General features: G+C 37.4%; 1 protein-coding gene across 2 annotated transcripts in view; it reads left to right on the top strand.

Moving 5' to 3' along the window:
• The window catches only part of LIN7A (lin-7 cell polarity scaffold A), a 46,088-nt gene extending 25,320 nt beyond the window's left edge, over nt 1-20,768 (top strand). The window contains exons 3-6 of one of the 2 annotated variants that reach the window (XM_088164995.1): nt 9,866-9,937; nt 12,281-12,490; nt 16,784-16,996; nt 18,509-20,768. In XM_088164995.1, coding sequence (XP_088021121.1) covers nt 9,866-9,937; nt 12,281-12,490; nt 16,784-16,996 — 495 coding nt within the window. In that variant the 3' untranslated portion in view covers nt 18,509-20,768. The remainder of the gene's footprint in view (nt 1-9,865; nt 9,938-12,280; nt 12,491-16,783; nt 16,997-18,508) is intronic. The other variant, XM_014888713.2, reaches the window with a different exon arrangement.
• Nucleotides 20,769-20,943: the final 175 nt, after the last annotated feature.

The raw sequence follows: 20,943 nt of genomic DNA, 5'->3' as shown, positions 1-20,943 counted from the left end.
GGGTAAATGTAATCCGAAATTACTCCAATTTTGAAAAACAATGAGGTTTCTTTTGCTACTTTACCATAACTAATTGAAGCATTACTCTACTCGCAAGCCCTGGATGGCATGAATGAGAACTTTTGTAAATTATTACCTTGTAACTCAGCAGATGGCCTTCATTAATGGCAATTATATAAATTTTCCAAGCTGCCCAAGCATTATCTGAGGGAAGGCATTATTTAGTCTCTGAGCAATTACTAAGTTCCTACCACTTTCATGACTTCACCACAGGAGATTTAAAACAGCTGCTGTTGTCACCTGGTTTTTTAGCTGCCTAGAGCTAAATACATAGATAGTACTCTAGAATCTGAATCTAGATGGTATCATTGGTCTTTCTCCCACTGGTTTTGATTAAAGATCAATTTTTAGAGTTGGCTGATGGCTATATATCTAATCATAATTATGCTCTGCTTGTGTAACTGTGCCTTTCACAACAGATAAGTAAATATTTTAGTGCTTCAAGAGTCCAGAATTGAAACAATCACATATCTTGTCCGCTGTATCTGGGTGGCTGTATCATATTTACTAAAACTGAGTGGTGCTCAGGTGATGTTCTCATTTGGTACACAGCTGCAGCTGTATGTGCTACAGAAAGTGACTCCAGCAGAACATGGGTAGTGCATCTCAGCATCTTTTTTGTTTGCTCGCATTATCATTTTAATTTATTGTTGCAGTATCCTATTTGATTACATAAAACTCTTTAGAATTAACAGAATAGCCTTTGCTGCAGTTCATCTCAAGCCTGCTTCTTCCTCTTGAGAGGAATCAGCAGCAAGGTTAATTACCGAGTAGTATTAATAAGTGGAAGATTATTGGAAGCCACTGCACCTTTTTTTTGCCTTGATGGAGCCTCAGTATCCCTGTGCTGCCACTTAACTGATGTCACTGATGAGACTCCTGAGAAATTCTGCTCAGTCTCCACTTTTTTTAAGAGAAGAAATTGTAAAACTGTTTTAAAACTGTATTTCATCTATATTTTTGTTGTCACTTAAGACAAGAAGCATCAGTAGTTTCCTGCCTTCTCAGCTTGATAGGAACATTTGAGATGAGCTTGCATGATGATGTCATGTTTCATCCAGGTGCTCATTTTGGCAAGGTTTTGACAAATCTGTTGAAGTTTGGAATATGTCTGTTGCACATGTCAGCCTCAACAGCGTATACAGACTTACTGATGAAGTGGAGGAAATTATTGTTTATTAATGCTTGGTGTATTTTTGAACTCAAAAGTAACTGTCAGTGAGGTCTAAGAGAGCTTTAAATTTTAAGCTGTGAATTCCAAGTGGTTTTACTGGAATTAACTAATCACACATGTTGGTATTTCTTTTTATCTCAGTATATTGCAGTAGAAACAGCAAACGGAGACTTTTAGGACTGTGTGTTGCTAAAGTTTAGTGGTTGCAAAGGATACAGTTTCTGCAACACGTGTAACACTGTTTCAAAGATGCCAGATCATGGTTCCCGTTGATTTAGAGCAGAATATGGAGCAGCGTGCAAGAGATAGGAAATAAACTAAATGATCCAATTATATTTTTCTTGTTCCTCATATAAGTAGTTTTTACTTGCAAATAAAAGTCTCTTTTTCCTTATTCTTAAAAGAGTGTAAAGCAACTTCCTACTGACTTCAGAGTGTCAGCAATTATTTCAGACAGAATGGATGTTGAAGGGAAGAGGGGGCACACAGAGGACACACAGGTCTTGTGTGTCCTAACAGCAACACCAGGCATATTTCAATTGACTCACCCAGTATGTGCAGAGGATGTGACAGCGTGGCATTTTCAGGTACATCTGCTACATACTTCTGCTCACACATAAGGGAGGAAAGATATTCTGGCCCCAGCCTGTAACCCCTGTTGGGTTATTTCTTGGACAGACACAGCATCATATGGCAAGAGCTCAGGGACCAAAACTTGGGTCAGCTCTCTGACACCACCACAGATACTGTCAGAGCAGAGTGCACACCACCGTTTTCCACACAAAAGAAATAAGAAAAAATTACCACTTTAACTTGAGCCTTCATAAAGTATTTCACCCTAAATTAAAATATTTTACCTTTGCAGTGATTTATGCTTAATTTATTTTTAACAATGTCTCAGGCCCATGCTGTTTTTTCCTACTGCCTAAGGACAGCTTAATAATGCATCAGTATTCGGATCAGTTTTTTCACTTTGGTAGAACTGACCTAGTTTCCTCCATAACCTTCATCCCCTAAAGACGGAAACATTTAAATAAAATATCCTCAATGAAAATGCTAAAGCCAACATTTGTAATATTTCTTGTTAAACAAGACTGAATTTCATTTACAGGTTTTTGTTTTTTAATGGGTTAGTATCCCTATGGCATCGCGTCAATATCCATGCAGTAGTAATACTGCATGTAATAATACATGGAAGGGGATTGCAGCAACAATTGTGAAAACGATGCAAAGTTTGGTTTTGAAAGTAGACCCCAGGGATTTTCCCAATGCAAACATGTAACTGCTCAAAGGCTAATGAGAGTTTATCATGTAAAAATATTCAGAATGCCAGCAACCTTGAATGACCACATTCTGTCTGATATAAATAGCTCATTAATACAGACTAGTTGTCACAAAGCAGCTTTTTCAAATTCAGTTGTCAAAATTCAGTAGCTGCAGGCAACAACTTGCGTAATACGGACATGTCGGTGCTTCCAGTAAGAACAATAATGCATCACGTGCCTTCCTCTCAAAGGTGCTTTTCAGCCATTTCGACCTCCCTGTATCACAGGTATCTATCGACTTGTCCTGCTGACATTCACAAAAGAAGAACTTTCGTCAGCTTGCACTTTGGCAGGCTAAAGATATTATTACAGTATATACACTGTGAGTTTGGGTGTGAGATTGCCTAATTCTGCTTCTGTTGGGATTACTCAAGCGCCTGTCATAGTCCTGTAACAAAATGGGCTTTTGTAATTCGTTTGCTCAATCAGTCTTGTTTCAGAAGAATCTAAGTTTATTGCAAATTTGAAGTTGTGGTGTGTATACATTGTATCCATGGCATTCTTCCACAAACAGTGGTTTTGTGGGGGTCTGTCCCTCACAAGCGCTGCTATTTAGACAGTTCTCAAATTCTCTTGCTTTCCAGTTATTCAGAATAGTCTTTTCCCCAATTTTTTTTTAATTAACTACCAAAGATAAAAGTAGCTATTAACACAAAGTTAATATTTTTTGAGTCAACTAGGTTGATAGAAAAGAAAATCAGCCTGCTTTCAACTACCCTATGGAGCTACTGTCTTCTGAACTATGGTGTATGACAGTGTTTAGCACAGTATCTTAGCAAGAGGCTATAGCTCTGTATATATATAGTTCTGGGGAAAACATGTTCTTAAAGATGTAGATGTGCTTTCCCAAGCATGCTTATCACATATGATTTTTGAAAAGCAGAACACAGGCCCAGGACCAGAAATTCCATCTGATATTCAAGAGATATAAAACTTAACACGCCATCGTTACATATTTTCCACTTTCATTGAGCTACCACAGGTTTATGGCTGAATGGAAGTGCTCCTTTGCTTTGGTTTTGAGCTCGACTAATATTTCAGATGTAAAAAGCCATTACGAAAGAGGAAATTTGGTTGGATCAGCTGCATACCTCCATGCTGCTAATATGCATACTTTTGTGCTTGACTTTTTATGTCATCTTCTGTTCAAGTGTCATCCTAGATGGATAATTACATCAGTTTTTAAGTAATTTTGTAGAAAAGCAAATACTGTTTGAAATTTCAGAAAACCTGCCATGAAGGGCAGAGATTTTGAAAACTCTTGAGTTCTGAAAGGTCTGCAGTTCAAGCAAAAATGGAGATTGGTGTAAAATATTGCCAGGTAATATTCCATGGTTTATGTTGTACAAGCATTTAAGATGTTCACTGATCTGGTCAAGCATGATCTGAATTGAGTGCTGAAGCACAGCTCAAGGGGAGCCTGTCCAGGCATACAAACCAATGCATTCCCTTCCCCAAACATAATTATGTTGGATTAAGAATGGAAAATATAGGCAACAGGTTATGGGTAAGGAAAAATGCCAAACAGAATGTGAAAGAGTCAAAAATTATGAAAACAATGTAGAGCAGGAGAGACACAACCAATTTGCACTGCAGGTGGCATTTGCTCTCAGAAACAAGGGATTCACAGGCACCACAGTGGAGACATCTGCAGCTCTCCAGTGCACCTTTGCTCTGTAACTTCTCCCAGTCACCAGACTGGGCATTCTCCTGGCCTGCCCTAAGGACTGGTTCCTGCACACCAAGTGAAATGAAATGTGGGTCTCAGAGCAGAAGGAGACTGAAGTCCTGGGAGTCAGCTCCAGATTTGGAGAGGAGGGGAGAAGAGAGGCCAGCAGCTATGCTGAATAAAGCATCTTTTGCTCTTATCACCATGGTAAAAGTCTGATTAAGATACTTCTTTTTGCTTGACATCTTAGAAGGGAAAAATATTTATCATCCTCTCCTACATACGAAGGCGATTAGGAAGACAGGGATTCAGCTGGTTGATGGCAGATGCATAGTACTGAGGTGTAAGTAAATAACAATCTCTCTTTTCTAGCTTAGCATCAGTTCTGCAAGGTTGCACACATATACACTGTTCCATTGACATGACTACAGAAGCGCAGTGAAACCAATTATGTCCTCCTTGCTCTGGTTATTCTTATGCTAACTCTCCCCTCTGTACTGTCTGTCAGGCTCTTGTCTTCCTTTCTTTGAAATTCTTCTTCCACAAATAGATACGCGATTCTTTTCTACACTTGAAGCAACAAAAAATATTGCAAAGGAGCTAAACACAAATGATGGCAATATATATTTTAAACATAATTTATTGGTCTTTTTGCAGGTTTTTTCTTCATTTTACCCTTTTTACCTGCTTACCTATAATTTACCAAAGTCACTTACTTAGGTTATGACTTCTTGAAGGAAGCATTTTATGTCTTTTTATCATACTGCAGGTATGATTGTGGAAATAGCTTACATGTATAATCTCATGCTAAGAAACCCCTGACATTTTTGAAAAAGGTTACTTCCCCACTTACATCTTTCAGAAAACTGTATCTTGGCTTGCTATGTCACAGGTCTGAATTGCAGTGTACTTTGTCTTGAACTGTGTTTATGGGGGTTTCTGAGCACATATTCATTGCTGCGAAATAACCTCTGCCTTATATCTCTGCCTTTCTGGTGTTCAGATCAGCTTGTCCTAAAATTGAGCATCATTATTGTAGGTACAGTTGTACTTAGAATTACATATTTCATCAGGGGATGCATCATTAAATACCTCTTACAGAAGTTAATGGAATAAAATTGTTTAATTAAATTCTGTCTTAGGGAATTAATCAGAAAAGATGCTGCATCATTCCAGTTGTAAACAAAATACTGCTTCTAGACACCTTTACAAAACCGGCTGCTAAGTGCACTGGTTTCCCTGGGCCTTCTACAGCTTTGCATTGACTTAAATAGCCAAGCCCTAAATAACTTGCTGCTTTGTTATGAGTCCATATGGAGCCATTTTTGGTAAGAAGCTAGCTCCTAAAGTACCTGTAAGGCTGTACCCCTTCCTGTGCTCCAGTAATCTTAAACCAGCTGCTTTGTCTCCCAGCTGAATGCGTGGGGATGAGGCCCATCATCATAACAATAATACCTGCTGCATCTGACTCACTACAGCTCCTGCTGGGAGAGGTAATAAAATGTGCATTTCTCTGTGCCTGCAAGAGCTGACACAGTACAAGGAAGATTCACTTCCAAGTTCAAATTTTCTAGCTGTAATTTACCTCCCTCACTCTTTTTGTAATCTTTGAATAGTGTGGGAGAATAACTTTAGGTTATGTCGGAGAAGACTACCTGCAGAAGCTGAAAAAGTCTGAGGTCTGAATTCGTGCTTTCAGGAGTATTGCTTGGTGGGAGTGTTGTATTTGTGCTCCACAGGAAAGAGAAAACAAAGCCGAGTACGTCTTGCACCACAGCACAAATGAGATCTGTGTGAACAAACCCCTGTCTGCAGCATGCCTTTACCCAATGAACATTCAGCACACAGATACTCACAGTTTTGGTAGAAATCACTGGGGAGGAGAAATTATCTGAAACATTACCATTTACCTTCCAGCTGCAGGTTTGTGTCTTGAAACATTGACATTTCACCTGTAATTTTATCTCTATTACTAATGAATGGTGGAAGCTCTTTTCCCTAGGCACTAGACCATCAGACTGTGTATCAAGTCTGTCAGAAAATATTACTAAACACCCGTGTAGTCCTATAGACACTCAAAAAATATATAGCTCTACATACAAAAATAAACAGGCTCTTTTTCAAGTTAGTAACAACTAGTAACCATCTAGTTGCTGTACTGAGCAACTGGCTCTAGGTGGCCCTGCTTGAGCAAGGCAGTTGGATGAGATGACCTCCAGAATCACTTCCATGCTCAACCAGTCTGTGATTCTGTGATATGTTAATTTTATTTTGTCGGCTCAATCATACTATGCAATGACGTCTTTCAAAATGATTCATCCATCAGAGTCGACAAAGGTCAGTTTTAAAGTGCTTCTTTACTAAATATCCTAGAGAGGAGGTTTTCAAATGCTTTAAATTAAAATCTGTGCTTTTGTCTTTTTCTGTGCTGACATATTTTGTTTAAGTAAAGAAATCTACAGTAGATCTTACACAGGCATCTTAAGGATGACATTATTAGATTCAGGAGAATTGCTATGTGTTAAAAATATAATCAGATGTACAGATAATTGTAGGAATTGAAAGAAAGGGTTTTTTTAAATCCATTTCAGTTACTTGTCACGTACAGTGGATTGAACAAGAAGCTATATTCCATACCAGGAGGATTTAAATGCCACCTTACTCAGTTTGAGAACAAAGAGATTTTCAGTTTATGTGTTCTGTGTACATAGAAGAGGGAGCAGAATGGATTTGTTGTGCTAAAATCATGGCTAAGGTGGTGCTGAGAACAGCATAGATAAAGGGCTTAGTGTGGCTACAGGAAAACAAACAACGTTTGTTTATGGACTTCAGAGCATTGTAAAAATGAGTCCTGAATAGATCTGAACCCTACAAAGAGCTTAAGGGGCTTGGTAGAACAGGTATGATTAATGTCAAACTGACTTAGTAATAAGAAAGTTATGTGGGCGTATATGTTTTATCATTCTTAAACAGAAATTACATTAAAAATTATTTAACAGTCAAATAGGATAATTAGATTTACAAATGCCTCAAGCAAATAGTCAAGACTGTTTGCATCTGTTGCTTATAGACAGTGAGATCTGACATGCAGGGCCCTTTTTTTGTAAGAACTGTGCTATAGATACCATGATCACTAATAACTCTGCAGAGCAACATTTTAAATCTGTAAGCATTGAGAATTTACAGATTACCCAAGGATTATATTACACTTGATCATACTTTTCCAGAAGTTTTGGAGCTGCTGGATTATTTTTTATCTTACTAATTTAATTCACACTCATGAGTGTTCTTTCACGAGTATACCACTATACCAGTTAGTTACCAGGATACTGCATATTAAACAGTCTACCAGCTAGATACTGGTAGGATGCAGTCAACAGAGAATTATATGACTTCAAACCTAACAAACTATGACACAAATGTATCATTATCAGCTCAGCTTTGCAATAATAAACTTTAGTCATTAATATTTTAAAGAACTTTTTAGTATCTGTTCCTCTGTATGAAAAACTGTGACCTGTTTTCAAAGCAGTTTAATGTCATATTACTTCAATATTCAAATATATGCCTTTAGACATTTTAGCAAGCCACAGCATTTAAAGCTGTGCAAGCAAAAACAATATGTAGAATCTGCTGTCATGTTTTAAGAGGAAAAGGAATCTGAAGAAAATGCAGCATTATTAGTGGTTCAGTACACTATGGGTTTTGAAGAAACAAGTATGTAATGATTCATTACTGCAGTTACATTTTATTTGTGTATTATTGCCCAAATAAGGGCAAAATCCTAGTTTCTGCTATGGTCAGTGCCCACGTTCCCAATGGAAGCAAGATTTCATTTAAAACACAGGAAGCAAGAATATTTTCAGCATGCTCCCCTTGTCTCAGTTTTCTTCATTGGCCCAGGTCTTTTTGAATTCAGTTCTAGAATGACATATGTGCTGACAATAGTTAAGACAAAGAATCTTTTGCTGTATTTTGGAACTGTTTGTCATATTTTAGATCTCTGAAATGTATCACATTTGTTATCTCCTTTCCTTTTTTGCCTTTTCCTTATGTGTGATATCCCAAGAAAAAAGGTTTGGGGATCAATCATCCCCAAACATTTCACTGTTTAAGAGTGCTCGATTAACAATATGTCTGTCCACTGAAGTTAGAAACAAGTCACAAGTCTTAATTCTGTTTAGATGTTTGCAGCATATGCTTGTCAGTGTGTTAAGTTTCATATTAACAGGCTCAGTGGGAAAAGATGCATCATTATGGTACTGCAAAACAAGTCATCAGGACAGGGAGATGGGGAATTTTTGTCTCTCAATGGGACAAGTCATTGTTTGTAGGTCAGTTAAGTACTTCTTCACCAAAGTAATATTTATATTACCAAACAGGAAGGTTTTGGCACTTCTGCTAAAGCATCAGCAAATGAGGGGAAAGTAAATATATTTTTGAAAGTACATTTGAATCTGCACTCCTCAAGGAACCTAAGGAGATTGCTGTAAAAACTAACATACTTTACCAGCAAAGGTTCTCTCTGAGGAGGAGTGCAGCCTGAGACATAAAGCATATGAAGCAACAAAATTTCTGATGAATTAGGTCAAGAAAATGTCCACAGTAAATCAGTAGCATATAGCAACTTTTTTTTAAGTTTGGTGGTTTTAAATGGTTAAAGAAGATGCTTGATTTGTTTGCATTGTTGCATTTATTTTCATTTGCACCTTTGTCTTCCAAAAACATTCCTGTATTTTATATAGAAATATTTTTATTTTCTAAGTTTGCTTTCAAAATAACTGGCTAGTATCAAGGATTTGGTTGTTATTTTCCCTCTTGAGAGTGTCACAAATCTAGAGAACAAAGACAATGTAAGACGAAGCCTTTTCCTTTCTCTTTACTAGAGATATTTAAAAGGGAGAGTTAAGGACCAGGGAAAGTGGGCCAAAAGTGTATATCAGAAAAAAATGACAGAAAGTTATATATATTGGCAGCATTGATTTTATGTAATATATGTGTATGTAAAATTTCTTTTTAAAGGATAATCTTACTCATTGACCATATCTGACCTGACCTACCAGACTGTCAACCCCTTTTCACTATTCCTAGTTATGGTTGACAGAAGGTAGTACTGTGACCTTTCTCCAGAACGATTTTCACTTCCATTCTTCAGCTGAGCAGCATTCTTCTTCTTCTGTATGCTGAGCAGCTTACATATTTTTTTTTTAACATCAGTTTCCTAAGGCTTTTAATTGATAAGAAAGTTCATAGACCAAAGAAGCCATTGTTGGAGGCTGAGACATCATTCAGGTCAGTTCAGATCGTTTGCATTCAAGTCAGTTGCCTGGAAACACAAATTTTTGATAACAGAACTTAACTGTTCTGGTTTTAGGAAACTACTTGCTGAAGAATGGAAGGGAGTTGTGTTGGAAGATGTAAAGTTAAGTTTGGAGAGTATCATGAGAAACACAGACTGATACTCTCTGTTAACCTAAGCATGCTCAAGTTTTGCAGACACTTGACTATGTGATTGCATTAATACAGTATCAATGAAAGTTAGTTCTTTAAGGGAAAGGGACTCTCCTGTCTGGGTTAATATAAAGTCCTTGTTTTGTTCCTACAATTAATTTCATTTTATTTCCGTGAACATTTTAGGTGTATCAATACATGCATGAAACCATAACTGTTAATGGCTGCCCCGAATTCCGAGCCAGGGCCACTGCAAAGGTAGGATACGTGCAGCTGTTGAAATATGTGTTACCAAAGTGATCTAGTAATTGACTGTGCGCGTGTGTGTTTCAGGTATTCGTGTGTACACTGTAAGAAAATTTAGACATCAGTGGCAGCCCAGAGTCTAGAACCAGTGCTACTTCCCAGGTAACAATCATAATGGAAAATTTCAACCTTTATGCTGCTTCTGTAGCTTAAGAAAAGAGAATGATTTTATGGACTATGATGCTTTTTGAAAAGTTGCTTTGCAAAAGCAAATCTACTGGTTCTTCTGTAGCAGTCTGCCTGCAACAACCAATATTTTAATGGACTGTTTTCCCATATTTCTCATCCAGAGAGGACACAATTATTTGGGAGGTAGAAACTAAACAATCAAAATTCCCCTTTTAGATAATGGGAACTGTAGGTAGTGAGCAAGTGGTAAGGATGAACAGTGACAGAAATGGCCTCAGCATTGGATCAACATTTTATTGGCTCCACAGCTAAATGTAAGCCTGGGGTTTTTTCTGATACATTGCCTGTTTTAATAAAATATATTGTCTCTTTGTCCATGTGGACCTGCCTGTCTTATATCCTAAGACAATGACAGCTATGTTACTGCTGCTGCTGAAATGATAAGGGAATTCACACAACCATGAAAGAACCCATTCTATGTGCCAGTATGAAATATGCTCAATTGTATTTTCATAACATGCACAAAAATAGATCCTTCCAAACAAGGGGATCCACCATGGCTTTCTTTTTCCCATTATCATTTTGCACAAAACACTGTCTTTTATGTGGTATAGCTGATTCTATGTAAATAACTTGCAAAACCCATAAATCTTTTTTAGATATACTTCTTTATGGTCCCATTCCTGTGAACATAAACTCCCTGAAGTCCTAATGGAACTTAAGATCTCTTATCATTAAGTATTTATGTTTGGAGATTTTGATTTAAAGCTGTATCAGAATAGGAAGGTTGGGAGTGTGTTACAAAATGATTTAAGAGTATTGTAGGGAAGCAAACTCTATAATAGCAGCAAATAACCTAATATACTCTAAATTGCAGCATATTTTCCATATTAATTAGGACTTTCTCTTCTGTAGGCCATTTTTCTGATTTTAACCTTCTAATTGAAAGCTAGTGGTCAATGTAAATTTGTAAGATCTTTGGTTCTATATAGAGAAATGTGTATATGAAATCCTGATTTGTTTACATTGCAAATAAACATAGAAAATATTGTAAAGATGGGGAGAAGTCCAATTAGTGTTTCCCATTCTCATTTCTTACTCATATAGAACAGCAGGTTATAGAGCAATGTTTCAATATCGCAATATTTCCTGGTTATTTCTGGGCTGTCTGCATTTCATTCTCCTAGTGCATTCATGTCTGACATAATATGTATGCATGATGACAAGTTCTGCATGTGCAAAAACATGTAATTGAGAATGATCCATTATGTCACATCATCCACTAGCTTCTATTAACCATAAGCATTATAGGATGCTCAAAAATATTAGTGTAATGCAAAATTGTTCAAGCAGTTTGAACTACAAACACATTTTTAAAATGATAAAATATTTTCTTAATGTTTAATTAATGATTTATTAAGACCAATAAGTAAGAAAATGCTTGTAGTGAAAAATCAAGTATAAATGTAACGTTTTCCTGGATGCAAGCTTTATAGTATGTTACTTCTTTTTTTCTCCCATGGAATAAGTTAAACAATCTAGATTTTTCTAATTGATTTATGTATCTGTTGTTGTCTTAAGATTTAATTTTTCAGTAAAATTTTTGATGGAATTATATAATAAAACCTCCTATTCCTGTTCCAGAAGTTACTTAGTTTGCAAGATTTTTCAGACTATAAATTAAACTTTTAACTTAGGTATATAATTTGAGGATTTAAAATAAATAATTCCATAACTCTGAAAGCAAAGCAGAGAGTTACCAATTCATTTCATCCACTTTCTTTCAACTAGGAACACATTAGAGATCCCATTATCTTATCCCACAGGAATAAATTTTCTCCCTATGAAAAGGCAAAGAAGAAATGCACTAATGATCATAAAGGTGCACCACCACAGAGTAAAGCTTCCTGGTGCCTACTTCTGGCTCTGCTGGTAACTTTCTGTATTATCTTTGACAAGTCACCTAAACTCTTGTTCCTCTGTTTATTCCTTTATTTCAAAAACATTGGCATAGAACTTGATTTTAACATATTTTCAGATAATCAGAAAATTTCAGAGTAAGGTACTGAAATGTTTCAACAGGAAGGAGTTCTTCCTGCAAATGAACATCAAAGTATCTATCACTGTTCCCCCTAAATAGCCAAATCAATAATTTTTTTCTTCCAGGCAACAGTTGCTGCATTTGCTGCAAGCGAAGGCCATTCACACCCACGAGTGGTAGAGCTGCCAAAGACTGAGGAAGGCCTGGGCTTTAATGTCATGGGAGGAAAGGAACAAAATTCCCCTATTTATATTTCTCGCATCATTCCTGGAGGAGTGGCAGAAAGGCATGGTGGGCTCAAACGTGGGGACCAGCTGCTTTCAGTTAATGGAGTGGTATGTGGAAATTTGATAGAGCTTTCATTTTCATCTGGATTTTAATTTTTCACAGCTGTTCTAACATCGTGATTTAAAATGCAGCCACACGAAACACAAAGAATTAGTTTTGTGAGAGACCTTTCAGTGTGCATTTGTGGTGCCGTGAGGCAGAGCTCCACCAACGATTTTGTGCCATTACAATTTCTGTTGTAATGGAGCATGCTTGAAGAGCTTCATTTCAAATCCACACCACTTGCCTAATTTACAAGGAACCTATGTCTTTAATTGATAATTCTGTAAATTCCTCTTGCAGTAAAAGCTTAATAAAAGACTGTCATTCTTTCATTCCGTAGCCTTCGAGGCACACAGCCCTTTCCAACTACAGTGATGACACAGTGGCACTTGTGTAGTCTTGTGACCTTCAAAGCCTTTGAACACATAAAATTGAAAGAAATTTGGTAAGCACATTTGATGCTGATTTGCAGTGGAGGGTACCTTCTAGATTTCTTTCAGTGATGTCAATCCAGCTGTGATACCTTTATCAGAGAAATCAGCTGTACAAATGTTCCCATACAGGGAGCATGTATGCTTGGTAAAAAGTTACATTTTTTACATGGTCATTTTTCGTGTAAATCAAGGTGGAGTATTTTGTAGTAATTTCACTGTGAATGTCAATAGGGAGATTAAAAAAAAAAAGGGCTGTTGGAATAGAGAACACACAATGCTACAGTCCATGATACAGTCAAATTCTGCCTTTCATTTTGCTTTGTGTTCTCTTTTACAAAGAAATGTAAAGTACTGAAAAGATAGTGATACTCATTTATATAACCTTACCCTTCCCTTTATGAACATGTAGTCTTTTTCCATGCAAACCTCCATCTGACCTTGTATTTAAATGCATCAAAGGCTCAGAGTAGCAGTTTCTGAATCCAGTCAGAAATCTAAGACTTAAAAACTTAAACTTCTTTGTTGCAAGTCCATAAACAATAAAAATGTTTCTATGTTTTCATCTTTTTCTCTCAACACTAGCTATTGCCTTTCACTTGTAAAAAAAAATATTTGTGTAACGCTTCAGACAGACTTTTTACCACTGCTTCTATCAACTATCACGGTCTCGAAAGAGAAATACTAGTTCTGAAAGCTTGATTGTACCAAATAGCAATGAGAAAGTAAAGAATAACCCACTGAAAAGAGTATTTAGTCTTAAAGAAAAGAAATAAATGGAATATTTAAGGAAGTTGGTGGCCTGAATTTCACTGATTTAAAGTTGATCAAAGAATTTTGTTGTTGTTTCTTTCAACAAGTGATTTAAAAGGCAGATGAAAGTAGTTTCAATTTACTAATTGATGGATGGTTCTTGAAAAATCCTTTTACTGTGAACAGTGTCTAGGCAAAGACCAGAGAGGAAAGTGGTGAGCATTCAGATGTCAAGATATATTGAATTTGAACCTCATGTCACCTCTATTTTATGATTCTCCAATCAAAAATTTGATGCATGTCTTCTAGAATATATATTTAGATAATGCAGCAAAAATCACAGTACGAAATTCCCAATTGCATGTGGACACATGAGAAAGTTGATTTAGAGGTGCAAGAGAAATATTTTTGTATTCAGAGTCCAAACAACAGAATTCAAAGTTTGAATTCAAGTTGCATACTTGAAATAATCATAGCACGGTTTGGGTTGAAAGGGACCTTAAAGATGACCTTGTTCCAACCCCCCCTACCATGGGTAGGAGCACTTTCCACTAGAGCAGGTTGCTCAGAACCCCATCCAACCTGACTTTGAACTTCCAGGGATGGGACATCTACAAATTCTCTGGCAACCTGTTCCAGGGCCTCACCACCCTCACAGTAATGAGGAACTGTTCATAAACCAGTCTTCGCCTGAATAATCCCACACAATATAATTTGTAAAAATGCAAAAATTATAGAAGTAATGATTTGTTGGCAGGCAGCTTGAGATGGGACAAAAAAAATCTAAATTTAGCATTGTTCACTGGGACTATTTCACTCTGTGAGTCTCTTAATTTAGCTGGAGAAAAGCAAATAATATACAGTATGTACAATAGAACAGACGGCTCAGTGGTGGGACATGAAATTAAATATCTGTGACTTGTTTGTGCTCAATCACTGATGGTTACCCAACTTAATAATTAGCAACATAAAATTAGAGCTATGTGTTCAGAATCCAGATTTGTTATCCCAGCATGACTGGGAAGCGTGTTCCTTGAGCTGTTTCACTGCAGGTTACAAAACAGTGTCTTCTCATTATGCTGGGGATTTTGTTACATACTTTTGTCCCACGCCCCCTAAAAATACAGAAAATTGAAAGTAGTGAGCCCTGCAGATTGGCTGGACAAAAACACTTGCTGGTTGATATCTGGCAAAGATTCTGCATTTGTCAGATGCCTTGTGTGAGTCAGATACAGAAAGGATGCAAAATAGATTTATAATGACTAATTTGTCGACCAAGTATTTGTTTAGGGATACCTAATAGAAATACTCTTCTCAGTCTCCCAACTTATGGGCTAACAGATTTTCTTTTTTGTCTTCAGCAAAGTGAATTTTTTTCTTTTAGATTTATGGCAAGTCTGTGAACCAGGACAGAGTAATGGTTGGTACTTGCTCACACAACATCTGCAGTTCTTTCAGCTGTTCTTGTCTCTATAGTGTTTTGCATCCTTCTCTTTGATGCAATCTGCCAATGCAATAATGGCAAAAAAGGAGTAAGTGTCTACAAGTATATGTAATAAAAAATTATATGTTAAGTAAATATATACCTTCCAAAACAATTTTACCCATTCGGTGGGCAGTTCTAAAGTAACAAGTGTCAGATCCTTGCAATGTCCTCACCAGCATAATCCAGTCAGCAAAGTACCTTGTATAGGAATGACTGATACCAGCAGGAGTCCTTTGCCAGCACAGCCTTAGAGGTTTGCAGAGACAGAAGAATTCCAACAGCAAAACAACTCTCTTTGCTCTTTCCTTTTCCCCACCTCCAAGGGCCTCTGCTATTTCACTTGTGCAGCTGTTGTTAAGCAGGTAAAGTTTTTGTAATACCCTGAAAATTAGTACAAGCAGCAATAAAGGCATTAAGAGCAAGTATATCATACTAATAACAGTTGAAAACTGTGGTTGACAAGATCTGAGTGAGGTGTGTTCAGAGAGCAGGATTTGTATTTAGCAGCGCTATGTTTGCCTTTGTTTTTTTCCCCTCTTTGCTTATGGCTCAAAGCATTAGGCTTAATTCTATATTACTATTCAGATCAATGGGAGTTTTCCATTGACCTGGATAGCAACAAAGTCGAACCCTTCATTTCTGATTAGAAAATACTGTCTAAACGGGAAGAACAAGGCTGAGGACAAACAGGAGAGAAAACAGACAATCATTAATTAAATGCAGTTTGCTAGGTTGTTGAATGAAGTATTAAAACACAACATCTTGTTATTCTCCTATAAAACAATCACAATTTCTTATTGGTGTCAGTAAGAACCATCCAGCACTTTGAAAGCAAACAAATGTTTCTATTTAATGTAATTTTTTAGGACTCAACATAAACTATGTTTTTTCATAGTCTGTTCTAAGTTCATGATGTTGTTGCACAGCAAAACCAAAATGACACCACTGAATATCCTCTCATTTCCTCTGAATGTCCATGCCATGCCATAGTGACCATGACTTACAAGCAAGAAAGGAAATATAAAACAATGCCAAATTTTGTACTTTCTCTTAAAGTGAGACTTGTATTTCCAAAAGTATGGTATTTACATAAGAGTTTTAAAACACAGCAGGTAGTAAAATTTGGATTTAAGTGGGAAGAAAAGGTCTTGTTTTTAGATGATTTAAAACCCATGTGAAGATTGCAGATGTTCAGGCTGTTGGGTTTTTTTCTGAGCAGAGATACTTTTGTTTTTTGGAATACATCCTACAACACGTGGACAATCATGCACCATTAGAAAGTTTTTCCCTTTTTCTTAAGGTGTGTAACAGTGCACATACCTAAAAGGCACATGACTCCAGTCAGTCCACTTTATGGTAGAAATTGAATGCTCTATTTAACAGCAGAGTAACCTCCCTGTTTTGGAAATTTACTGCTCCAAGCAACATTAGCATAGAAATCAGGGCTTGAAAATTAATACATGCCCAACAGTGCATCAGTCTTACTTAATGCTTTCTTTTTAGTAGTCCCTTAAAAAATGCAAGGTGTGGAAACTATGTAAAGCTCTGACAAGCTTTCCATATGAAAAGGGCACAACTCTAGATCAAAGCACCATTTTCACTATTAAATCTGTTCTCCCTGCTCCCAGAGTGTGGAAGGAGAGCACCACGAGAAGGCAGTGGAGCTGCTGAAGGCGGCCAAGGACAGTGTGAAGCTGGTGGTGCGCTACACTCCCAAGGTGCTGGAGGAGATGGAGGCTCGCTTCGAAAAACTGAGAACAGCCCGGCGCCGGCAACAGCAGCAGCTGCTCATTCAGCAGCAGCAACAGCAGCAAACTACACAGCAAAATCATATGTCGTAGGTGAGAGGATTCATTGTTCTTCCCTAAAGTCCTCTGGCAGCAAACCCACCTGGGCCAGCCACTTCCAGGGCTCTGTCAGGGCAGTGCCTGGTACCAGAGCCCATGCCAGCCCCAGACAGGAGCAGGGTGGCCCCAGGCTTGGGCACCTGCCTGGAGATAGTGACAGGCTGGCACATGAGCCCACAGTGGGCCCAGTTTAGTGGGACCCGATGGCTGGGCAGGGCAGGGCTATGGGGAGCTGGAGACTGGCCCTGCTGGGGCATTGCTGGGACAGGAGATGATGGTCCTAGGGGCTGGCATGAGGACCTGGGCTGTGGACAGGATGGAGGGAGCCCCAAGGGGGACAGTCAGGGCCCTGGAGGTGCCCTTGGGGCCCCAACCAGCACTTACTGCAGTCAAGATGAGCAGACCTCGTTCTTTGGTACATTTCCCCATGGTTTTTCCCAGTAAAGGTGCATTTTGAAAACAGGTTAAAGGCACTAGCATGTTCTGGAGCCAGTTTCCAACTAACAACCCTGGCATCAAAAGCCACTGTGCACACTTCTAGTTATCTGCAAGTGAAAGAAGTCCTGGGAATGATCTTTTTTTATTTTAATAACAGAGCATCTATGAAAAATAAGAATATGCCACAAGATTTAGATAGTTTAAAGCATTTGCATAATCTGTTACCACTCTGCAATGAAACATAAAGATTTGCTGGTGATAGGTGAAGAAGAGTCTTCCAAGTCTCTTCCTTGCAACAGGGAATCCAGACTTCATTCTGGTTGCTCTGCAGGGCACCTCTAAGTGCTTGCTTTTGGAGACAGTTTGGTAGGAAGTATTCAATATTACAGTAACTTCCAAGATGCTTACAAGTCTCCCAGTAGCATGTGAGGTTCAGAGATTCTCTATATATGCAGTTTTTCTGAACTCAGTGAGAGTTTGTGCTATGAATACATTTACAGATATGATCCATTTGTGTAAATAAAATCAAGTAGGAAGCGTGTCCCAACCCTCGTCTCATCGCTGTTTGTTCCCAAAAAAGTATGTGTGTACTGGAAGAGTCAACAAGTGACTCAGAAAGTCCCCAGATGGTCAAAATCTGAGGCTCCCAGTGATGGTTTCATCCTTATTAGTGTTGACACTGACCTCTGTTGGTATTCAGGGGAAAACACCCATCTTGTAAACACCCTGTCCTGTGACCACCAGAATTCCAGATTTGTTGAGGCAAAGAAGGGCCCTGAGAAGGTTTTCAATCCCATCTCAGGGCCTCAACTCAGACAAGAGATAGGTATAAACAGTGTGAACAGTATTTCATGAAGTAAGTTTGTGGTTTGTATGTAAACCAAGTCCATTGCAGGAGACAAACATACACATGAAGTTTTTAATTTTTTTCAGTTGCCTAAATAATTTCATTAGCAAGTAAGGAATTTTTGCTGATTTTAAATTGAAAGGGAATAAAGGCAGGAAGAAATAGCCAGAATTGCTCAATTCTCTGTGCTTGCTCTGAGGAATATGTTTCTTTAATTCTAGGTTGTTCTCAAGAAAGAAGAAGCCTCAATCAAGAGTTCAGTAATCAAGCAACCAGAGCTGTACTCTAGTATTCCAGCAAAAGCAAACAACAACAGGAACATGAAACATAATTCATCTGGAGAATGTACAGTACCAGGCTAAAGTGAGCCATAGGGAGGGTACCATCATGATAAGGCCTTTCAGCTCACAGCAGTCACAGATACCTTTCACTTCTGTGACTCTGTTCCAAATGAGAACAGCATGATTGGTAAACCCTATGAAACAGTGAAGTCCAGGGCTTCCAAATAATTCTGTTTGATGTCATCTTGCACTCCTTACTCTGAACAAATTTCTAGTTGGCTTTCTCTAGTCACTGAAAGTTTTGTTTAAGGAGGTTAAGATTGGCTGCTTTTGAAAGCAGCATCTTTCTCTACAGTTATCTCCAAAAATGAAAAACATCAGTTCAAAATTTTGCCACAGACATCAAACTCGTACATCACGCTTCATAGCCACTTTGTACTATATATTGTAGAGCTGTTTTAACCTAACTTCCTGTTTATAATTTTCAGATTTCCCTCTGGAAATAGCAATTTACTATATTTATAAAGTATTCCATTTGTAGAAGCAATTGGCTTTTTACTCTTGGTGTTTCCATATATTTTATTATGCATCAACAGAGTGAGAAAGTTTTAGGTCAACTTTAATTTTATTAGTAGTAAAGTTAGGGAAGCCTAGAACTGTATTTTTAAACGTAGGTATTGCTTGTATCTATTATAGTTATATTCAGAAATCTATAACTGGATATATTATATATTTATTCCATAAAATATATATTGTCTGAATGTACCTGTTAGAGAAGTAGGGTCTTTGCTTAGCATGTATTGCAAATGTAGTAAGCTAATGTTAGCAAAAGACCGAGCTTTGTTTGGCAGATATTACTGTGATAGCATAATCTCTGCACTTCTGTATTGTTTAATTTATTTTCCAGTCTAATGTTAATATATTTACAGAGAGGAGAAAGTGTAAGTTGATTCTTTTAAGACTCACACATTATCATTTAAATCAATTTGAACTTAGGGTTCTGACTTTTTTTTTTAATTAAGCCAAGTTGGAATGTGTAAGCAAAATCTGTAAGTTCTTAAGTTTACATGTCTGCTTTTCCAAAGAAGATAGTCAAAGCTGGAAGGCTATAAATGTCATCTGCTTTCAAGAAAATGAGAAAATGGACCCCCAAATCCTAAAAAAAAGAATCATTTTTACATGCCTTCTATGCTCCATTAAAAAAGACTTGGGGGAGAAAAGGAGATTAGGGGAAAACCATTGCATTGCATTGCATGTTGAAAATTCCTGCTGGTGTCAGTGAAAGTTCAGTAACGTGAGGAATGGAATGTAGAAATGGTCAGAAACAAGTTCTGGTTGTGAACTTGGAACAAAGTCAGAAACAATTAGTATATTGGAGCATCTATTCACAAACAGAGAGAGACAAAGCAAAACAGGAAATTGGCAGTATCATAGCATATGTTAGAAACCAAATGCAGGCTAGCCAACAGTCTTGACAGTGTTTGATCAGTGTAAGTAGCCATTGAAAGGAAATTACTGTATTTTTAAAATCAAACAGCATGAATTCATCTAGAGAAGCCTCATTTTATACAGAGAGGTAATTATATTCAGAGGTCATTGGTGACAATATCAATTAAGACAGTGGAGTTTGAGAACTACCAGAAGTGAAGATGGAATATATTGTATTGTGCTCTGCACGGTGTCTTTTTATACTTAATAAAATTGTATGTACCTATTTTAAAACTGTTCTCAAACAGGCATTGCTATTAATATTGACAGTATATAAGTTGTTATTATGACTGCATATAACTGTTCTGTATCTCATCAGTATGATTTGAATTACACTGATAGCTGCATTTTCAGAGACCGAGTATTCAGATTTAGTCAGCCCACTGTACTGCATTTTTCCAAACCGCCTCTGCATTTTTCCAAAACGCCTCTCCACCTCCTTCCCTCCTCGTCCTCAAAAAATTTGAGTGGAATGTGCTGATTAATAAATTTCAATAATAGACTGTCATTCATATAGAGAAGCATATAAAATTCATTTTCATATATTATTATTCAATAAATTATTTATACATATTAAAATTAACATTCTAGTCTTTGCCAGCATTTAACAGTAAGAACTGTCAATGACTTTGAAGTGGAAACAGGAAGAAATAACTTTCTGTTGCTTTTCATGCCCCTTACTGATGAATAAAACAGCTACTTCATCACAGAATACCCACTGTCCCTGAGCATATGGTATGGTTTTGCTTGTAGCAGGTATTTTTATTTATAATTTAAATGTATTTAGTCCTGATTCAGCAAGGTACATCCACATGCACACAGCTGAATTAGTATCCAGAAGTACAGGGAAGACAACCCTTTCCACATGCAGATCTCCAGGTATTTGT

This window comes from Sturnus vulgaris, chromosome 5 (assembly GCF_052056855.1).
Source record: "Sturnus vulgaris isolate bStuVul1 chromosome 5, bStuVul1.hap1, whole genome shotgun sequence".
In the NCBI taxonomy this organism is placed as follows: Eukaryota; Metazoa; Chordata; class Aves; order Passeriformes; family Sturnidae; genus Sturnus; species Sturnus vulgaris.
The sequence above is the reverse complement of the archived record's forward strand: the minus strand, read 5'-3'. Positions and strand labels throughout refer to the sequence as shown.